This window comes from Chionomys nivalis, chromosome 4 (genome assembly GCF_950005125.1).
Source record: "Chionomys nivalis chromosome 4, mChiNiv1.1, whole genome shotgun sequence".
Lineage (NCBI taxonomy): Eukaryota > Metazoa > Chordata > Mammalia > Rodentia > Cricetidae > Chionomys > Chionomys nivalis.
This window is the reverse complement of record NC_080089.1, coordinates 9,828,607-9,850,431: the sequence shown is the minus strand read 5'-3', so window position 1 is coordinate 9,850,431 and position 21,825 is coordinate 9,828,607. Positions and strand designations below refer to the sequence as shown.

The following is a 21,825-nucleotide window of genomic DNA, read 5'->3' as shown; positions in this document are numbered from 1 at the left end:
CCTCCAGGTAGAGGCTGCACACTCTCACCCTAAGACTCTTGCTTAAAGCAAAAATCCTATTGTGCTTCAGAGTTCCTTGAATTTGCATTCAGAATTGTCCTATACTTGTAAGATTTAAGGAGTGAGGCAGAATCCTTAGATTCCTTCAGTCTGCTTCCCCGCCTTTGAAATAACCATATAAGTGACAGAGGATATAAATGCAGAGAACTCTCTGACTGGTCTCCTATCTTGGATGCATTTCTATATTCAAAGAATAGTAGGTAGGTAGTTTGACTTCAAGATCTCAAAAGTCTTTAAACCTCTGTTCGGTACCTGCTCTGCTATTTCTGTGGAGGGCGGGTGTTTCCAGGGCAGGATGACTAAGATTCCTAAACAAAATTAGGTAAGTAGCTGTCAGATTCTGTGTGAGCAAATGCCTGAGATTTTTAGATTCTGTGCTTGAAAAGTTTTTAAAGCCATATTCACTTGTGATTTTCCTCCCTCAGGTATCACCATTTTAGGCCTGTACCGAATAGGAGGTGTGAACTCCAAGGTCCAGAAACTTATGAATACCACATTTTGTAAGTTTTAGCTGAGACAAGGGTGCCATGGATTTGGGATATGTGTACAGGTGATCCAGCACAGTTTTCTCTGAAATGTAGATAATTTGCTATCTTTGTTAATTCTTACACCATATTGAAAGTTAAGTTCTAGAAGTTTGTGGGGTTGTTGCCACCTGAACACAAGACCCTGGATGTAAGAATCCACATTTTCCCACTCTGCTAAATCTTCAGTACTTTTATTCTGCTTCAGTGTTGAGCTGTAACAGATCAGGTGGCACTTCTGTGAGGTTGGACTCTTTCAAGTGCCTCTTCTTAGCTAGTGTTGCAGGAATATGCATAGCATTGCAGGAATGTGCATAGTGTTGCAGGAATATGCATAGCATTGTAGGAATATGCATAGTGTTGCAGGAATGTGCATAGCATTGCAGAAATATGCATAGTGTTACAAGAATATGCATAGTGTTACACGAGTCTGCATAGTGTTGCAGGAATATGCATAGCATTGCAGGAATGTGCACAGTGTTGCGGGAATGTACATGTTGCAGGAAAGTGCATAGTGTTGTAGGGGTCTGGATAGTGTTGCAGAAATATGCATAGTGTTGCAGGAATGTGCATAGAGTTGCAGGAATGTCCATAGCATTGAAGGAATGTGCATAGCATTGTAGGAATGTCCATAGCATTGCAGGAATGTCCATATTGTTGTAGGGGTCTGGATAGTGTTGCAGAAATATGCATAGTGTTGCAGGAATGTGCATAGAGTTGCAGGAATGTCCATAGCATTGCAGGAATGTCCATAGTGTTGGAGGAATGTCCATAGCATTGCAGGAATGTCCATAGTGTTGTAGGGGTCTGGATAGTGTTGCAGAAATATGCATAGTGTTGCAGGAATGTGCATAGAGTTGCAGGAATGTCCATAGCATTGTAGGAATGTCCATAGTGTTGGAGGAATGTCCATAATGTTGCAGTAATGTGTATAGTGTTGCAGGAATATGCATAGCATTGCAGAAATGTGCATAACATTGCAGGAATGTGCATAATGTTGCAGGAATATGTGTGGTTATTTAGACGTCCCTACATTTCTAGACTGTTTCCTGGTTTGGAATCCCAGCTCTACTACTTAAAATCTTTCTGTCTTGGAATTTGCTTAGCTTTCTGTGTCTCTGCCTCCTCCCTTTTAAACTAGGGTGATAATACTGCCTGCTTCCTCAGATACGTGAGGATCAAGTCAATCCTGGCCCACTCCAAGCATTTAGAAGCATGCCCCAGTTCTGTCAGTCATTAACAAGAAATTGATTTGAGAGACACCAGTGCTATCTTTCTTACCTTTGAGGGCAAGAACAGTGGGCTCCCAACCAGATCACAAAAGTGGCCTTCCTAAGGCGAACTCTAATGGAACCCTAAGATGCGAATGCCCTCCCTTTGACCTATTGAGTTGGTATGAATTCCCATCATGGCACAGGTAATATTTTGAATTGTAGTTTAAACATTTTAAATTTTATTCTTTCCAGCTCCCAAGTCCCCTCCTGATATGGACATTGATATTGAGCTATGGGACAATAAGACTCTAACGAGTGGGCTGAAAAACTACCTCAGGTGAGGAAGGGTTAGTACTGGGATTCTGGCCATGACTTCTTGGGAAGTAACCGCATGTCGCATGGAATCTCTGTACATGGACTTCACTCCCCAGGTCACATCCTTTCTTAAAAGGAAGCAATACTACTGACATCCACACATTCTGGAACTGCTACATGCTTTTTCCAGTGGTAACATTATAAGTTGCAATACTTTGTGAATCCTAAGTTAGTCTTTTAGTTTCCTTATATATCTGGGGTTTTGTGTATGTTTTTAAATATATCAAAATGAGGCTTTTTTTTAAACTATAGTACCCATTTTTGTTTGTTTGTTTTTGTTTTTGAGACAGAAGAATAGCATGTAGCCCCATCTGAGAATGGCCTTGACCTTCTGATCCAGCTATCTCTGCCTCATGAGTGTTAGGACTGCACGTACACACTATGTAACGGGGCCATGTGGTACTAGGGACATCTTCAGGGTGTTGTCCATGCTAGACAAGCACTCTACTGTTATGGAATGTTTTGGTCACACTCTTGACACTCCTGAGATGGAAAATAAACTTTATTTTGAATCAGACAGTGGAGCTAGCTACTAGTTTACCAAAATTAGGGATAGAGGTTTTAGAGAGACACAGGAAGTAGAAGGGTGGGGCTTAGAAAGATTCTTGACCCTTTTGGATCAAGGAAGGAGAGAAAAAGGAGGTCACTGGTCACTTCTTCGCTGTTTCTCTGATCAATCGAGTTCTTACCCTAATATTTGGCTCCTGAGTTTTTACTGATAAAGAATAATTAGATAAACACTTAATTGGAGCCTAACACAGGGTGCCATTGTAGCAAGCTTTCTCGTCACGCTTTCTTTGAGCCGCCAACCCACAAATAATGACATGGAGACTTCTTTAGGCTAGCTCTTATAACTTAAATTAATCTCCTTCTAATAATCTACATTCTACCACATGGCTTTTTTTTTTTTAACCTCTTCTCCCTTTCTGTACATCTGAGTTTTTTCAAGTCTGCTGGTGAATTCCCCACCTCTCTTCTTCCCAGAGTTCTCTCCTTTTCTTCCTGGAAATCCCACCAATCTTCTCCTGCCTGGCCATTTGCCATTCAGCTCTTTATCAGTCCATTCACAGTGACATCTTCACACAGTGTAAACACATATTCTACAGCACTCTACCAGCCGAGCAACAGCCTCGATGTAGCGTCTCTCTTCACATAGCTGCGGCATGAGTACTTAGGGATGGTAAATATCTGCGTTTTAACACTGTCTGGTTCCCTTATAGGACCTTGTCAAACTACCAACCAGACAATTATTTTGTTAGTCCTTGCTTCAACTTTCATTGGCAAAAAACAATCACAAAGTTTTTAAAGAAGACTTCAAAATGTGGGGAGACTGAAGTTTCTATTGTTCTAGAAGTTCACTGCTTCTCTCTTACAGGTGTCTTGCGGAACCACTGATGACTTACAAATTGCACAAGGACTTCATCATTGCTGTCAGTAAGTATGCTTTACCTAACGCATCTGAATGAGGAGATTTTAGTGTCGGTTACTTAAACACAGAAGTTTAAATATCTTTGGTTTTCTTTCACATATTGCTTAAAAATATTGCCAATATGATATTTAATAGCTTTCACTGTGGTTTGAAAGCCAATAAAAATTACACAGGAAACTAAATATTTGGTCCTCTGATAAGACAAGCTGTGACCACCATCTCTATCCGTTTCCAAACCCATTGTTATTGAGGTGACACTGTGATGTGATCAGAAAAAACTGTGAGAAGTTCTAATTTCGTGTTTGATGACTAAACACATTTTATCTGAGAGAAAAGTTTTAAAATTTTACTAACGTGGTTAGCCTTCATGACTTTGTGTGCACCGTGTGAAAAGCTCTGAAGTCCAGAGGATATTGGGATCCTTTGGAATTGGAGTTACAGGAAGTTGTGTGCTTTCTGATACGGGTGATGATAATTAAACTCAGGTCCTCTGTAAGAGCAGTAAGGTCCATTAACCACGGAACCATTGTCCAGTCCAATCACAGCAACTGTACAGTTACAAACATGCTTACAAATGTATGTAACAAGTTATGTCAGTATTCACAGTTACATACTATATTCCTAAACCTGAAAAACCAGTCAAATATTATGAGCCAGCACAAATTCTTCTGTTAATTCCCTTACCCTTGTCATTACTTGTTCTAGTCACAGATTTATGTCATTGACTGCCTTAATGCTAATTAGTGTATTTAATTGGAAAGTCAGATTTGGGGCCTGGAATACAGTAAGTATGAGACCCGAGAAGTTAGTAATATATATTTTACAGCTCTTGCAGCCAGAGTGCCAGCTTGGCATCTGATCCATCGACATAATGTGAACTGAAGTGACCTGCACATGTAGCAATGAGTCGGCATTTCATTGTTGGAAGTGTATGAGATATGACTGCAATTGAGGAGTATTATTCATTCTTTACAGTCGAAGAAAAACAAACAAACAAACCAGTTAGTTCCCTTCTTTTGCTTCCAGATGCTGAAATGCCCCAGAAGCACTGTCTTCCAATGAAAGTGTCAGGACACATGAGTGACTTGGTTTTATATTTAGCAATCATGACTGACCACATACTAACACCACGCTTTTCTAAGTTTTCTCCTGATTGCTCTCCATTTGACACGGTCTTCATATGAGCTCATCTTTGCAAAAATGAATAGGACCCAATGAATATTATCTTGTTTTGTTGATGAGCCAGTTAGGACCTGGAGTAGGTGAATGACTTGTCCAAGACTTGAGTGTGCATTAAGAGCAAGGACTATAAGCTAGGTGGATTTTTGTTGTTCAAATACAAGTTTTTGGTGGGAGATTTTCTTTACTTCCATCTTTGGAACTCATTATTGAGTATGGTCTCAGGCAAGGATTCACACAGTAAGTTGGGTTGTTGAATGGATATGAACTAATAGGGATGATGTTTTCTTTAACTGATTCAGTAAGGAAAGCATTGCTGGAACTCTAGGAGACAGTGGAGAACTCACTGGAAAAGAGGACTAGGCTACGTCGAGGAACTGGGAAGCTGCTCAATGATATTTTTCTCTTCATTTTTTTTTAAAATTTGATTGTTGAGTGGTTAGGTTGGCAAATGAGGTTTTGTTGTTTTTGAGACAGGGTCTCACACTGTAGCAATCTAATTTGGTAGCCCACCCTGGCCTTGAACTTGTGGCCAATTTCCTGCTTCTAGCTCTTGAAGGTTAGAATTAAAAGGTGCCCCTTTGCCTCACTCAATAAGGGTCTCTGTATGTCTAATGTATTTATAGCCCATTCTTTTTCCCATCCAATCAGATTTCCTTGGGTACCTTTGATCACCCTGGACTTTGTTCTAAATAATCTTATCTTCACATCTGTAGCAGGTGTTTCAGAGTCTTGGCGTCAAGACTTAGTCCTCAGAATTATCCTAGAGCTGGATTCTTGCCTCCGTCTCCATACAGGTGTGCCTAGCTGATGTGGTGATGTCACATAAAAGGTTGCATAAAGCCTTGAAAGGCTTGGCCCCTGTGCCCAAACGTGTTACTGACAATGGAGGCTGTCAGTTCCTTCTGAAATGATACAGGCAGGTTGCACCCAAACTTTATCTGGTAGGACTGGACTTGCTGAGGTGACGTCTCAAATTTCAGATTTCCCAGTGTCACTGTGAGTTCACTGTTTTCTGCGTGCACAATGCCAGCACATCAGGAAGGTCACACTGAATGTTTCCTTTGGTTGTGAACTGAGGAGAGGAATGCTGGCTCCCTCTGGTCACTCAGGGTAGGGGCTTTGACATATTTCCATGTTGGAATGTGAATCATACCCATTAGCATACCAGGTGTCTACAGCAACATCTACAACTCACGTTTTCCATGTATAAACACACACACATGTATATGCATGTGCATCACATTCCCGAAAGCCTATTTTGTGTTTGGTTGATAAACTCAAGCAGGCGATGACTTAGGCCAGAGAGATATAGTTCAGTGATGAAGAACAAGCTGCAAAACCATGCAGTTTGGTTTTTCCACTCCCTGACTTTACAGTCATGGACAAACTTACTCAACATTTCTTAGCCTAAAAGGTGTGGTTAACATATTATTACGTTGTTATTATGATGAAGCGACACTTTAAGACATGAATGATCGCATTGCCTATGATGTTCACATGACTAATGTTTACATTGCAGGTTTGAATACAATTACATCTGTAACCCTTTCTCCATAACAGAGTCAGATGACCAGAACTACAGGGTGGAGGCCGTCCATGCACTGGTGCACAAGTTGCCGGAGAAAAACAGAGAGATGCTGGACATCTTGATAAAACACCTGCTCAAGTAATTCTGTGACTTGCGGTGTTCGTTTAATGACTTTCCAGTCTTGTTAAGATAAACTCATTCGTGTCTTTGTAAAGTGGATGATGGTACTATGCGGTTGTTCTTGTAACCCTTGAATGAGTGTTAGAAAACGGTGTACAGTTTGTTTTTAAGATATGTGTTTGTCTGTGTGTCATATGTTTCCAATATGCAGAGAATTGTATCCTCTGTGACTGTTAAACTAGTGAAAAGCAATTCATGCCAACTTGAAACCATATGAAGGAGTGCATGGTGTTTTATTATCTTTCCGGTTCTCTTAAGTGTGTCACAGTGGTGAGTTTGAAGACTAGTACTAGATACTACTAGGGTCAACAGCTTTCCTCAGGTCACACTGACACTGAAGATTATTCCTTGGGTTCACATTTTTTCTCAAAGATTTTCTTCTGACTTTGGTGTTATACATGTTCATTCATGTAGTTTAGATTTCATATAGATCAACAGGTAAGTAGATAGATTGGCAAATGGTTTGATGGGAAAGTAGATGATGATGATGATGATGAAGGAGGAGGAGAAGATAGATGATAGATAGATAGATAGATAGATAGATAGATAGATAGATAGATAGATAGATGATAGATAGATAGATAGATAGATAGATGATAGATAGATAGATAGATAGATAGATGATAGATAGATAGATAGATAGATAGATAGATAGATAGATAGATAGATAGATAATAGATAGATAGATAATAGATAGATAGATAGATAGATAGATAGATAGATAGATAGATAGATAGATAGATAGACGGATGGATAGACGGATGGATAGACAGATGGAGGATAGATGGATAGACAACTTTTTATTTGTATGGAAGGGATGACTGCCTTACTGTAGTGATGAAGGTCAGCATATAGAGCTGGTGTACCTCACTGGTAGAGTATGAGCCTCTCATTTGCTTATTTCAGCCTCCTAAGTGTCTGGGATAATGGGTTTTGTACCACCAGGCCTGGATTCTTTTGAATGCAATCCCCAGAATTTCCAAGTAAAGTGGAATTGTGTATGAAGCTGATTGAGAACTGGTCCACAGTAATTCTTTGACTGCAAATATGATGTCAGCTCACCTACTCTTTAACTATCTGTTATACAATAAATACAATGTAGAAATACCAAACAGTTGAATGATTTTCTATGGACATTGTATCTAATTCAGGAAAAATAAGCAAACAAAAAACCAAGATTTATTTCTTTTAGTAGTTTAGCCTTTATAGTTATTAGTTTTATTTGTCCAGTGTTAGCATCTTCTTTCCTTAAATGCTAAGCATATGTATTTTCATTATTATGGGGGCTAGTGCAGGCATGCCACATTGTACCTGTGGGGTCAGAGGACAACTTTCAGGAATCGGTTCTCTCCATTTCCATTGGGGCCTGGATCATCAAGTTTGCCTAGCAGAAACGTTTTCCTTCTGAACTATCTCGCCAGCCCCCTATTATGTCTTTAATTGACGTTGATAGACATAACATGTTATGTCTTATTATGATTCAGTGTGAATTTATACATAATATATAATGATTAAGTGAAGGTAATTATTTCCTTCTCTTTAAGCGTTTGTTATTTCCCTCTGTTTGGCACCTAAAGACAAGAGGAAGTTGGGTTCAATAAGAGATGCCAAAGCACAGCAGGAGAGGGGGGATAAGCCAGTTCTACCAAACAGCAATGTGACCAGTACTGTGCAGTAATTTGTTGTTTATCTTGTAAACAACTTTCTTCCTTTTTGATATAGTTTCTACTCACACCCAACTGGCCTCTAGTGGCGTATATAGCTTTCGTTTTTCTTACACACCAAGTTTGGTAGAAAAGAACATTTCCTAACTATTGAAAATTTACATTGGATGCTAATGTTCTTTATTTTCAGAGTATCATTACACAGCCAACAAAATCTCATGACTGTCTCAAATCTCGGCGTCATATTTGGCCCAACCCTGATGCGAGCGCAGGAGGAAACAGTGGCTGCCATGATGAACATCAAGTTTCAGAACATAGTGGTTGAAATCCTGATTGAGCACTATGAAAAGGTGGTTGTGTTGTCTATGCGCTTTTCTTTATGATCTGAGCTTCCTGCCAAATGCCCGTCTTGTCAGTTTCACAGATTGCTTCTCTGCAGGGACTTTGACTCTCCTTGTCACCTACGCATTCGGTGCTTCAAGTCCACTGAGTGTCCTGATGAGATCTCCTCCCGCCAAGACTTTCTGAAGTTCCCTTCTCTAGTGGGTGGTGCTCGTGCAGCATTGCTTGTGTTTCGATGTGATTTAGCCTATTCTCTTTCTACGTCTGGAATTAGACTCCTTTTTGTATAGTAATTCCAATAGTCCTAATAAAAGAAAGAAATGAGGTCCCATGTGGAAGTGCGCAGCTCGAATCTTCAGCTTTTGAGAATCAAAATCATGGTCTTGAACGTGAAGCTCATTTGGGCTACATGCAAGACCCTCTTTCAGAATGAGGGTGGGGATGGTTAGAAAGTGGAGTCTTGAATCATGAGACCCTCCTAAAAATGGTTCTCTTTAAAAGTTGAAGTTCTTGTAGTAAGTATGGAAATGGGAAGTTGTGCAAGCTGAGTTAGCTCATTGTGCCTGATCTACTTCTGCTGGGGGGAATGATCTCATATGCCTCCCCAAAGTCCTTTCCTAGAGACCACATAATGATGTCCCCAGTCACTGCATAAGGGCCATCCCATACTATGTGGTTAGCCACATCTGAAGGCTAACCCCACCTCCTTGGCAGCCCGGAGCCCTCAGCATCTCAGGACCTTTCCCTACATTGCAAGGAGCTCCTCTGCTGAAAGCCACATAGACCCAGTCCTCACCTTGGCTATACTTCCCCAAACACCACAATATGAAGAAGCAGAGTTTCTGGGTGCAGGCGCTTGCTCATAGTTTCACAAAGTTATCAGACCTCACTCCCACCATAAGCTGTGGGGAACAGCAAAGTTGAAAACCCAAAGTTTATAAAAAAAAATAAAAGAGGTTTTATTCAGAAGATGCAAAAGAAATCATGGATTACCACAGGAGAGCTTTTGTATGAAGCTTTCCCTGCACTCTAAAATTCTTTTCATAGCTGTGGAAGCTTCTATCATGTGGGTGCATAGGGTGTCTTATTGACCTCAATCCATTTTTCTTCTCTGTAGATTTTCCATACTGCCCCAGACCCAAACATTCCTCTTCCTCAGCCCCAGTCTCGGTCTGGATCCCGAAGGACCCGTGCCATCTGCCTATCCACAGGTTCTCGGAAGCCCAGAGGGAGGTACACGCCATGCCTGGCGGAGCCCGATAGTAAGTGTGCTCCACTGAGGGCAGAGCCTCTCTCGTTCTGTTTATTCTGACCTCGCTTCTTGGTAATTAGAACTGAGCAGGTGTTCTTGTGGGTGCGTTTTTCTTAACACCCCTCTTCTAGCGCTGATACAGTCCCTGTCAGTTTCGTGGTAACACTCCTTAGATAGGCAAACTCATTAATGCCACAAAAGGAAAAAGAAGTAGTTTGCTCTCTGCTGCTTTTCTGGGGTCGTGGTTAAGGACACCGGGTGCTGCTTGTGACAGGTTTTGTCCATTGTTAGAGCAGCAAATAGGAAAGCAGAGCTTGTCATACTGAAAAGACATTTTCTGGCTTTCTTTCACATTGTGTTCTTAAAGAATCAGCTCTTAGATGTCAGACTGTCCCAAAGAGAGGAAAGAAACAAAAGGAAAACCAGCAGCACACATGAAATTGCAAACTTCTTTTTCTGAGCCACGCCTCAAGCCAGGGTTGATCACAGCTTGAGCCCATGACAGACATTAATCTATGGTCTTTCTCATTGTGTGTTTCTTTTCTACCAGGCCCCTCGTATTTTCCCATGGCCCATAGTTAACAGAAAATGGTCTAGTAAAATCTGACTTAGGTATATTTTCAAGATTCACTGCGATTTCTCTGAGTTATGATACTTTTATTTCTAGAAACAGTAAGCAATCAGCCCAGTAACCCAGGCTTTTGTTTTCCTTTTTGACCCCTGTTTGCACTTAACACTCTCCGGTCAGCCACGTTCCGGTCAGCGGCCTGTTTTACATGTTACTATATTCACAGGAGGAAATGAAACAAAAGCAAAGCTTCTTTCCTAGGCTGTCAGCAGCTTGTAATTTGCTGCTGAAATTCAGTGGTGCCTTTGAACAGATCTGATACCTGTAACTGAGAGCCACCCGTGAGCAGAAAAATAAAAGGCAAAAGACGTCTCTAATAGAAATACATTTCTTCCATTGATTTTAAAAATATATAATATCATGAAAGGAGCCTATTTCTCTTACTTCTGAATCTTATGTCACAGGGAGCCTTTGTCCAACTTCAATTCAGTCCACAATGCTCCATTAGAGTGGTTAGTTCACAGGACTACAGGAAGTCATCCCGGAGACTGTGTTCAGATCACATTCATCACCATCAAAGGTGAACTTTAAAGCCTTCCTGTAGCGCTGAGGATAATCTACCGCGCAAGACCAGGCCCCACGGCACCAGGGCCCACCGCACCAGGGCCCACCGCACCAGTGCCCACCTCACCAGGGCCCACCACATCGGGTTGGGGGGGCGGCTATGAAAGGCACGGTGGACTGAGGGCTTTGGTCATGCTGTTTCGTGTTCCTGACCTGTCGCCGCTGTTGCCCTTGTCTGCCTCCTCTCAGGTGATTCCTACAGCAGCAGCCCAGACAGCACACCCATGGGCAGCATAGAGTCGCTCTCTTCCCACTCCTCTGAGCAAAACAACACCACAAAGTCAACTTCCTGCCAGCCCAGGGAGAAGTCGGGTGGCATTCCCTGGATCGCGTCCCCGTCGTCTTCCAACGGACGGAAGAGTCTGGGTCTCTGGACAACTAGCCCAGAGTCAAGTTCTCGAGAAGATGCAACCAAAACAGATGTGGAGTCAGATTGCCAGAGTGTGGCCTCGGTCACCAGCCCGGGGGATGTCTCTCCCCCCATAGACCTCGTCAAGAAAGGGCCCTATGGGCTCTCGGGACTGAAAAGAGCCTCTGCCTCCTCCTCTCTCAGATCTATCTCTGCAGCTGAAGGTGAGCAGGCCTAGAGCCCATTCTGGACAGCATTGTCCCACTGTTCCTGGCTGGACATTGAGGGGACTGATCAGGGACGAGGTTAATGGAGGAACCACTGAAACTTCTCTACTTTGTATTTGAGCTTGGATTTTAAAACGTCTGTATGCTGTGACATTTTTCCCCTGAATCTTTCCAAATCTGGGGGAATGAGGTCTTGTAATTGTATACTTTGATCTCCCTAAGTGATAGAGCGCTGTATCCAAAGAACATTCTGTACCTTCCCATTTCTTGTAGGAAAATGCTACCTTTTGTTAAGTGTTTTTGCTATTATTATGACTAATAATAGTACCTTATATGTTTTCTTGGATTTTCTTTTTAGGAAACAAGAGCTACAGTGGATCCATTCAAAGCTTAACTTCTATAGGTTCCAAAGAGTCACCCAAAGTCACATCGAACCCAGAGCTGCCTCCAAAAATGTGCAGGAGGCTAAGGCTAGACACTGCTTCCAGCAACGGCTACCAGCGACCAGGCTCAGTGTGAGTTAGAATGAGTTTGTGTGCACTGTGTCTCCTTACGGTGCAGAGGGGTTGAGTCTGCCCTGAAAGAATCCAGGGGTTCTGTAGTTAAATGCTTCATCTTTAGAGCTGGTAGCTTTAATGTCTAAGCTCTCTATCCTCTTCAATAAAGAACGTGAGGGTTACTATAGGCGCAGGCTATCATGGACCTCATGAGTTATTGCCTCAAAGGCTATCCCACAACCAGAGCCGTGGCTTAATGGAAGATGGGAAAATAGATGTATAAGAGAGAATATGGCCTTTGGAGCTAGGGACCTTTCCATTAAAGCTACATATTCAGCTTCAAGCTCCCCCAGAATGGTTGCTCCCTACATGTGAGGGTTTTCTGTCTGAGATCCCACTGATGGGACAAGGCTAGAGACAACCAGGATCACAAAAGACAATGGGAAGAGAGTACTTCTCAATAAAGCAGTCACCAGCAGTAGAAAGTTTGTAGGGTATAGCTATATAAATGGGAGCAGCAAGGGTGTGGGGGGATGAATGGGAGCTTGAAGAAGGAAGGCATCAAAATCCAGACAGGAAGTGCCTCTTCCTCTGCTTTTATGTTCATGGCAGATGAACATGGCATTTCCCGTTGTCTGTGCGCTCACACTAGGTATCTTCACATGTGTGGTCTCCTCCACTGGTCTCATTTCAAGGTGTGCAGTATGGGCATGAGCTATGAGTGTGGTCTCTTCAGAGGCAAGAACAGATGTCTAGAAAGTTGAAGAGCCCTAGGTCCCCTGACCTTCAGGTTCTCTGTGCCATACCATCTGTTATATAAGGGTGTTCCTGATATTTTCATTATTTTTAGAAAGCTTAGTAAGGTATACTACTAAGTTCACCTCCACAGGAACGGGATAGCGCATCCTTCTGCCCACTACTGTCTTTCTACATCTTTAGTTAACAAGTGTGTCCAGCATTTCGTATAGACCTCCAGTTAGATGAATCTGTTTGTGAGTCTGCCTGTTTGGTGTTCAGCCAAAGCCACGAAAACAAATCAGGTTCAGATGGACACTCAGAGAAGATGATGGAACATCCCTCTGTCGTTTGGGAGACAAGACCCTCTGTCTTCCGGTTGTTGTTCTTTGTGGTGGGCTATCCCAGGATTGTCTGTTGGGGTCTGTATAGAGTTCTAACTAAAGATTGGGGCCAGTGAGATGGTTCAGTGGATAAAGGTGATTGTCACCAGGCCTGAGGACCCGAGTTTCATCCCAGGACCCACATTGTGGACAGAGAGAATCAGCTCACAAAAGCTGTCCTGTGACTTACTTCCCCATGCAAACAAAAAGTAAATAAATTAATAATAATTTAATTACTTAATTATAATGAGTAAAAAAGCATTTTAAGATCAAGTTTAGGGACTCATTCATGGACTTTAATATTTTTGTTAAATTTAAGAAATACTATGATTATCAAAGATGCTGTAACTGCAGTTGCTCCCATTTTATAGCTACTAGTTTCTCGCTGTCCTCCCTACCACCAAACACACACACTCTGTGACTGAAGCGAGATGCAAACCAGCAAGCTCATTTAGTAGACATCTTTCCAGAGCTTTCTCCTTTTGCTTTATAGCAAAGGCTTCTGCCTTAGGAAACACAGGAAGTAATCATAGCTCCCTGTGCTACCAGAATGAACAACAGCTCCTCTTCTGTCATGTTGATGGATTTTTTGATTCTTCCCTGGTACCACGCAGGAGCCAATAACATGCTGTCTGCTGGGGGCTGCATGGGGAGGGAATGTTCTCTCTGCTGTGACCTGCTTCCTGAGGTAAAAAGGAAGAGGACGGTAAGAGCCCCAGGAAACAAGCTATAGGTTTATTAGAGTCTCGTGCTCTGTGAGATGCAGGTTGCAGCCAAAACCCTTTCTGGTTAAAGCAAAAAGCAGTTCCACTGTGTCTCCAATTTAGGTGGCAGTTCCTGTTTTGTCTTATTTGCTCAATAATCCTGAATATCCCATTGAACAGAATGACTTATCTGATTGACTTCATTTAAAAATATTAAACTATTCTGATTCTTTAAGTATCGTTTTTAAAATTTACTCAGTGCATTGAAAAATATTTTTCAGAGTGGCAGCAAAGGCTCAACTATTTGAAAATGCCGGGCCACTCAAGCCGGTTTCTTCAGGACGGTGAGTTCTCAAAAGCTTTAACACAATAAATAAAGTAGTAGGAATATAATCACATTGTGTTGATATAACATAATTTGTGGCAGCCTCTACCTCAGTTTTGCTCATAACGAAATAAGCCAGTGTCCAGTGGCCTTTGCCAGGAAGAACACTTGTGCTAATAGCATCATGCCATATTGTTCCCATGATGCCTTTCTTCTAAAATGTTTGGGAAAGGATTGTAGCTGGGACTGTAATTCAGTTGATGGGGCACTTGCCTGGCATACAGAAGGCGCTGGTTTGATCCAGCCCCACATAAGCTAGGTGCTGTAGTGTACACCTATAATCCTAACTTGCAGGAGGTAAAGTCATGAGGATCGGAAGTGGAGGATCATCCTTGGCCACATGGCAAGTTTGAGGCCAGCCTGAGATACGTGATGAAAAGTTTCTGTACCCCGATAAGTTACTCCACTGATGCAATAATCCAAATCAGACCAAATCAAAAACCAAATTAGAAAAGGCCCGGGTTTAATGGATACCAATGCTCCAATGGCTTTCCAGCCTCACTAAAGAGGAGCTGGGGAAGGAAGACTGGAAAATCATGTGTTTGTTCTGAGGGGGGAGGGGCAGTTTAAATACCTTGTGGGAGTGGTCTTGAAGCATCTTTGGGGAGGGGTCATCATTTGGCGGACTTCCTCAGGGGTGGAGTCTGGACTGAGGCAACTCATAAGGGAGGGGGTTTGGGATGGAACTTTCCCCCAAACATTCCAGACTCTTTGGGAAGCCCGTGGCTGGAGTGAAGCTTTAACCCAAACCTTCCAGATTCTTTGGGTATATGGATGCCAGGGTATGGGGTGAAGCCTTAGCCCAAACATTCCAGATTCTTTGCGTATATGGATGCCAGGGGCTGGGGTGAAGCTTCCACCCAAACACATGAGACCCTGCAGATCCCCTCCAAAAGAGTGAGGATTTGAAACAAATTTTCTAAGAATGGAAATCTCTGTAATTAGTTGTCTCTGTGTGCACTTCTGATAATAGTCATTTGGGGGGTAATTGCTAAAAATATATTCTTGAATTTTAAAAGTTATTGTTTCTCTGGAAGAATCTTCTAGAAAATACTGCACAATACAGTGCAGGATTGCAGAGCTAGCAAGCCCAGGAGCCTTTGTTCCTTCTGGACTGGATTTGGTTCAGTTTCTAGTCTTCCGGTCTTTGCTCCTTACTGCTTCCTTCTCCAGTTCCTCCATCCTCCTCCTGTCCCAGTTCCTCTAATCTGAAGTGGAATTTGGATTTGAATTTGAATAATGGAATTGCATGAAAATGGAAAAATGGTCGGTTTCCCTAGGTTCTCCTTTTGGAGGAGTTATTCCATACAAGCATGTAAATGAGATCACTCCTGAGCAGACCTGTCTCTCTCCTCTCTGCTGGACTGGAGCATGTTTTAGCTTGTACAACTGGATAACTGGGTCGGTGAAGCAAAGAAACCATGGATAGTTTATTGCTGTATATTTCTTCTGAAAGCTATTCAACCAAAGGTTTTTGTTGTCATTCTGGGTGTTTTTTTTTTTTTTTTGGTGTTTTTTGTTGTTGTTATTTTGTTGCTGTTGCTGTTGTCTATTGTTTTCTGTCATATTTTACAAAAGTGTTTAAACTTTCCCAACCAGCCTGTCTTAAACGCACACCAATCCTTGGATATCCTCGGAGCTGTTAGGGCTAAAACGTGGGCTTTTGCAAGTCATGCCCCGGAACTTTAATGAGATAAACCAGGCCTGTCCACCTGTCCTCAGTAGGCTAATTAAAGAGACAAGAAATTGTGAAAAGGAGAGAGAGGAGATTTATTTAATGTGGCTACATTTAGGAAAAGAAACAAAAAGGAGGTCTGGTTACATTCCCTTAACAAGTCCATCTTTGGGGTCCTGACAAAAGTTTTTTGTTTAAAGAGAAGGCAAGAGATATGGATAATGAGGCAGTTCCAGTCAAGGAGAGGTCTGGTCCATCATCCATGTCTTCTTACATGGTGGTCTAATAAGTTGTCAGAACTGTGTAAAACCCATTCCAAGAAGAGAAGGTCCCCCTTTGGGAATACCAGGCTTCTGCTTTTTCCTCCTTCCCCATGAGAATCCTGGAGGAATTCCAGTTCCTTGGAGACCATTGTTTCAACAGTCTCATAGCCAAAGGGAAGACACAAGTCTTCCCTTCTGCCAGGATAGTTGTAGGCACATGCCAGTTATTAGAGTCTATGGTGGCCTTCAAACCCTTCAGCCTTGTTCAAAGTCCCAATATAGTTTGCAAACCTGTTTTTTGTTTGTTTTGACTTCTGATGAGGAATCACACTGCTGTCTCAGTAGGATCATTGCTGCGCTGCATAAAGCTGGCACTTGCACACACCTGTCCAGATGTCTTCACCCGTTTTCTTCGCACGAGGGCACAGGAGTGCTGAGCTGGCATGCCACAACAAACTTCATTTCTTCAAAATTGCTATTGCTTTCTGACGTTAGTGTAAGAGGCTTAACCTTGCACTCTGCCTGTCTACCCACAACCTGTGGGACGCAACCCCTAAAATCATCCTGCATATTAGATATTTACATTATGATTCATAAAAGTAGCAAAATTATAGTTGTGAAGTAGCAATGAAATAATTTTATGTTCTGGAGTCACCACAACATGAACTGTGTTAAAAGGGTCTCAGCATTAGGAAGGTTGAAAGCCACTGTATGCTGAATTGCTCCACTAGATGGAGCCCTTCTATTATGAAGTGCTAAGTAGTCTTTCCGTTGCATTAAAAACTCAACAAGCCACCCCACTCTATCCATACAAAGACTGATTCTAAGACCTTCCTTCCAGGGTACAAAATTCATAGCTGTTCACTCTCTCATATGTCATGCACTGTATTTGCATAGTAACTACTTATATCTGCCTGGATATGGCCATCACTAGAATATTTAAAATACCTAGCACATACATTCTATGTAAGCAGATGTTTCCATGTTACTTAGGAAATGCTAACAAAAAAAAAAAAAAGATCTGTATGTGTTCAAGACAGATGCATTTTTCTCTGAATACTTGAGTGTGTTTGGTTGAATCTGCATTTGAGGAAGATCCTACAGATATGGAAGCTGACTAAAACTATAATTACAAAGATAGTCCAGGAGAGTTGGCAAGGCAAGCTTTGGTAAAGTGAGAAGGCAGTCCTATGATAAAGACACACTTAGATGTTTAACAAGCAGTCTATGCATGTTAATAACTTTACATTCTAAAGCTGAAATCAACTTCTAATAGGCTTCAACAGAGACTTCCAGGTTTGTAATCTGAGGTTTCTCTCCCTCCTGCCAGTTCTCAAATAACCACTCAGAGGCTTATACTAATTATAAATGCTTAGCCAATGGTTCAGGTTTATTGTTAGCTAGCTCTTACATTTAAATTAGCTCTTTTTTATCTGTACTTTGTCACATGGTTCGTTGTTTGTTACTTTTTTTTTACTTGTCTTGCTTTCTCGGTGGCTGGCTGACTCCCTCCAGACTCTGCCCTTCTTCTCCTATATCTCTGCTTCGTTTTCCCAGATAGCTCTCTTTTACTTTGCCATAGGCCAGAACAGGTTTATTTATCAACCAATGAGAGCAACACATATTCACAGTGTACAGAAAGACCATCCCACAGCACAGGCTCCCTTTGTCAACCAGCCCAGTACCCATGGACAGCACCCTTAATTTTGACTGAGTCCTATACAGTGAACCACACATTCCCCCTAAGGGTCCTAATTCAAACCTTTGGGTCACCATTTAGAGTGCCCCGTAGTCATGCATTTCTGTAGTCCATGCTCCCTATTTAAATGAAGGTCATAATTCTGCACTTACCACACTGTATGTGAATATAGACACTAATGTTTTTGAAATATATGGCAGGTATCTTAGAGGTGTTCTCTACCTCAAAACAACTATTATTGTTGAGATTATAATTGAAATTAGAAATTATAATCATGTGAGATTTTCAAGCTTCTAATCTGTTTCTGAACGTGAAACACACAAGACTCCTGTGAGGTCTTTTGTGCTGTCGAGTGGAACTGAGCGGCACATGGGCCTTTCCAGGCCTTTCCCCTACCTGTTTGGTGTTCCTTCTAAAGAATTCACAGATGAGTAGAGGCAGGAGATGTCTAACCATCATTTGCCAAACAAAAGCCTCTCCTCTGAGAACCACGTGGGCTGCCGCTGAGCAGAGAGTAATAATCAATAAAGTATGCACACAGTTCATACAAGTGACTTCCCAGAGACTGTGGCAGAGAGGATAGTCGGGCATTCTGGGTGGAACTGGTGGAAATCTGTCAGCAGGACTTTTCAGGACTGGTTTCAGGATGGACCCAGGCTTACAGAGGGCAAGGAAGAGGTGGGCAGAGAAGGACGCCAAGTGTCTGAGGATAAGCATCAGGAAAATGGTAGTTTAGTTTCTAAATTCTGTTTGTGTTTATAAAAGGAGACAAGAATGTTTTAGACTTGAGTTGAGGAGCTGGGGGACAGGTGAGACTATTGGAAATGAGTCAGAAGAGAACATGACATTCTATGTCGTAGAGAAACCTACAGACGTCAGTGGCTGCGTAGGTGGAGGGGACATGCCTGGCAGCAGAACTTACAGAGTGGAAAAAAGAGACAGCACAATGGTCTGGAGGAAATGGTTTTACGTATGATCCAGGCAGAGAACAACGAAGAGTTGTCGGGAGAAAGCCTGGCCTATAGTCACTAAAGCTGTGAACAATGCCTAGGGGGCTAAGACACCATCAGGTTTTGATGGGTGTGAGATTGCCCTTGGCTTGCTCTGTAGATAATAAGATGGCAGGTGACCAGAACAGGAAACTGAGAGGTTGGAGGGTGCCAGGGAAGCCATCAAATCAATAAAACCGGAAATGACATTGTCTTGGGCTCTGCTGCTGGAAGAGATGGTAGGTGGAGTCAGGAGTCCGGAAGTCACAAGTCTTTGGAACACAATTGAATGTGGCAGAGGAGAGGGGACTTGCTGGTGATGTACTTCCTGGTCAGCATTGGATGGTGGAGCTTTAGTGTTAGCGCCACTGTTTCTAGGTGAAACATCACACAAAAGCCCCAAATTCTGTCTGCTCTTAGGACACCAGACTCTCTGGCTGCACAGAGCATGTGGTACCAGGTGTAGGTTTGTAGGTGTGTGTGTGTGTGTGTGTGTGTGCGTGCATATTTAAAACCAGCCTCTGATATTCATTAGGAGTTGCATTGTATCCTTAGGATGAAGGGTTTCCATTGAGTCAGTGAAACACGGTTATAAAGATCCCAACAGTCTGTGAAGAACACACTGATGTAGACCTCTTTGTGCACATTTTATTTCATATTCTAATTAACATTAGCTAAGAGTATTTTTCGCTATATTTGAATTGAGTGTTATTTTATAAACTGCTTTGATCTTTCAGCCAAGCCAAAGCCATGTACTCCTGCAAAGCAGAGCATAGCCATGAGTTGTCCTTCCCCCAGGGGGCCATCTTCTCCAACGGTGAGTATGGGTGTCATTTACTGAAGGGACATGGGGCTGGGCGCTTAGACAGGGTCAGCTCCTTGGTGAACACAATACTCTTTCTAGATCCCAGCCTCCCTTCTGAGAACATTTACTCACTTGTCCAAACCAGACATGGAAGCACAGGGGGCTTGCCAGTTAGAGAACAGTCAGAAGCTACATAGCGAGCCTTACAAGGCTAGCCGGCCTGTATGCCTTGTTTACAAAAAATAGACGAGGGGGTAGTGTTTTGGACAAATACAGTTTATCTAACTGTGTGAGTACAAAGAACTTTCCAACTTTGGAAACACTGTACCCCAATAACCTGTGTACATAGATTCTTAGGTGATGGTTGGTTCATTAGTTTACAGTATGTTTTTGAAGCTGAGTCACCTGAGTAACCTTCGTTTCTTTCTTCCTTTGACCAGTACACCCATCAGTGGAGCCAGGGTGGCTGAAGGCGACTTACGAAGGCAGAACAGGACTAGTCCCTGAAAACTATGTTGTCTTCCTCTAATAGTATTAGTGGATGGTACTATCTTCATGGTATCCATGGTAACACATAATAAGTGCTATGATTTTATCTGACACAGATATGGGGGACCAGCCACTAAATGAAAACCCTCTGTTTGTCTCAAGTTCTTCACCGGCAGACTATGTAGCTCCCATTGATGGAAAGAGTAACACAAATGTTTTCATCATAGCCATTGCTTTGGACTATTTTCTTACTTTTAAAATAATCTTGGTGTTTTATTTTTTTTTTTTTGAAAAGAAGTGATTTTTAACAGTGTCTGTTCTCCAGAGTTGCAGAATCCCAGATACTGAGCTCAGTTCTGCATCCTGTAAATTTGGAAGTCAGAAATCTGCTGTACCCATGTTGAGATTTTTCTACATTGCTTGGTCGTCTCTGGGGAACCTTAAAGTCATTACTTTAAGAGTGTAATTTAAATCGTTCAGTTATTATTTTTGTTTCTTAAATATATTGTTTTTATGTGTGGTTGTTTTGCTGGTCCTAAACATTTCAAGAGAATCAGTCATTGTTTTATCATAAGTATATTTCTATTTGTTTTCTAAGATGATAGTATTGGAAAGCAATAATGTATATGAAGTCTGTAAAGAAAACCAAGTTAAGTCAAACACTGATCCTTCCGTAAGCAGTCCATCAGAATGCTCGATGGCTTCTGTGGGTTACTAGCAAAAATCCGCCGAGTGTACAGCCTAGGGTTAAAGAGTTTTGTGGCGGGCTGGACTTGACTCGTGAACCACAGATGAATAAGCCCTCCTTTAGAAGTTATGTAAACCTAACTTGGGACTTTTACAAATTTCCCATTAAAACACACGTGCTGATAAACCACATGTGCACATCTCCTGCTTCTTAAGCCGCATCCTGACAGCGCAGTGGCAGTTGCCCCAGCTGCAAGGCTAAACTCTTCAGGTATTCCAATGATGGGGAAGTCTTGGCCTTGGAGATACTCTCATACAAACAACAAAGACATTGTTTGGAAATTTTAACTGGGAAGCTCTGTCTTTGAAACCTTGTTTAGTTGAAACAGAAAACAAACACCAGGTACTGGATTCTTAGGCTACAGAGTATGGATTTTTTAAGATTTATGTTGTAATAAGAGCGGCGGGTCTGCGTCCCCGGCACCCAGCCGCCCACATGGCTAGCTTATGCCCCGAAATAATTACACGGAAACTGTATTCTTTTAATCACTGCCTGGCCCATTAGCTCCAGCCTCTTATTGGCTAGCTCTTACATATTGATCTAACCCATTTTTGATATTCTGTGTAGTACCATGAGCTGGCTTACCAGGAAAGATCTTAACCTGCGTCTGTCTGGAGTGGGAGAATCATGGCGACTCTCTGACTCGGCTTCTTTTTTCCAAGCATTTTGTCTGTTTACTCCACCCACCTAAGGGCTGGCCTATAAATGGGCCTAGGCAGTTTCTTTATTACTTAACCAATGAAACAACAGATAGAAAGATGACCCACCTCCATCATTTCCCCTTTTTCTGTTTAAACAAAAAAGAAACAATGGGTGGGGCTATGTCCCTACAGATTTACTTATTTATATGATTATTTTGTTCATGTGTATGTATGTGTGTACATGTATGCCTTTAACCCACGAAGGTCAGGAAAGGAGGTCAGCTTTGAACTGGA

General features: G+C 42.1%; 1 protein-coding gene across 1 annotated transcript in view; it reads left to right on the top strand.

Moving 5' to 3' along the window:
• Nucleotides 1-21,553, top strand: part of Arhgap42 (Rho GTPase activating protein 42) — a 220,821-nt gene extending 199,268 nt beyond the window's left edge. Inside the window, exons 14-24 of the mRNA XM_057768277.1 lie at nucleotides 486-560; nucleotides 2,051-2,135; nucleotides 3,549-3,607; nucleotides 6,345-6,450; nucleotides 8,347-8,506; nucleotides 9,616-9,760; nucleotides 11,132-11,515; nucleotides 11,877-12,033; nucleotides 14,119-14,181; nucleotides 19,586-19,665; nucleotides 20,094-21,553. Of these exons, the coding sequence (XP_057624260.1) occupies nucleotides 486-560; nucleotides 2,051-2,135; nucleotides 3,549-3,607; nucleotides 6,345-6,450; nucleotides 8,347-8,506; nucleotides 9,616-9,760; nucleotides 11,132-11,515; nucleotides 11,877-12,033; nucleotides 14,119-14,181; nucleotides 19,586-19,665; nucleotides 20,094-20,182 (1,403 nt within the window). The 3' untranslated portion in view covers nucleotides 20,183-21,553. The remainder of the gene's footprint in view (nucleotides 1-485; nucleotides 561-2,050; nucleotides 2,136-3,548; nucleotides 3,608-6,344; nucleotides 6,451-8,346; nucleotides 8,507-9,615; nucleotides 9,761-11,131; nucleotides 11,516-11,876; nucleotides 12,034-14,118; nucleotides 14,182-19,585; nucleotides 19,666-20,093) is intronic.
• The last annotated feature ends 272 nt before the right edge of the window (nucleotides 21,554-21,825 follow it).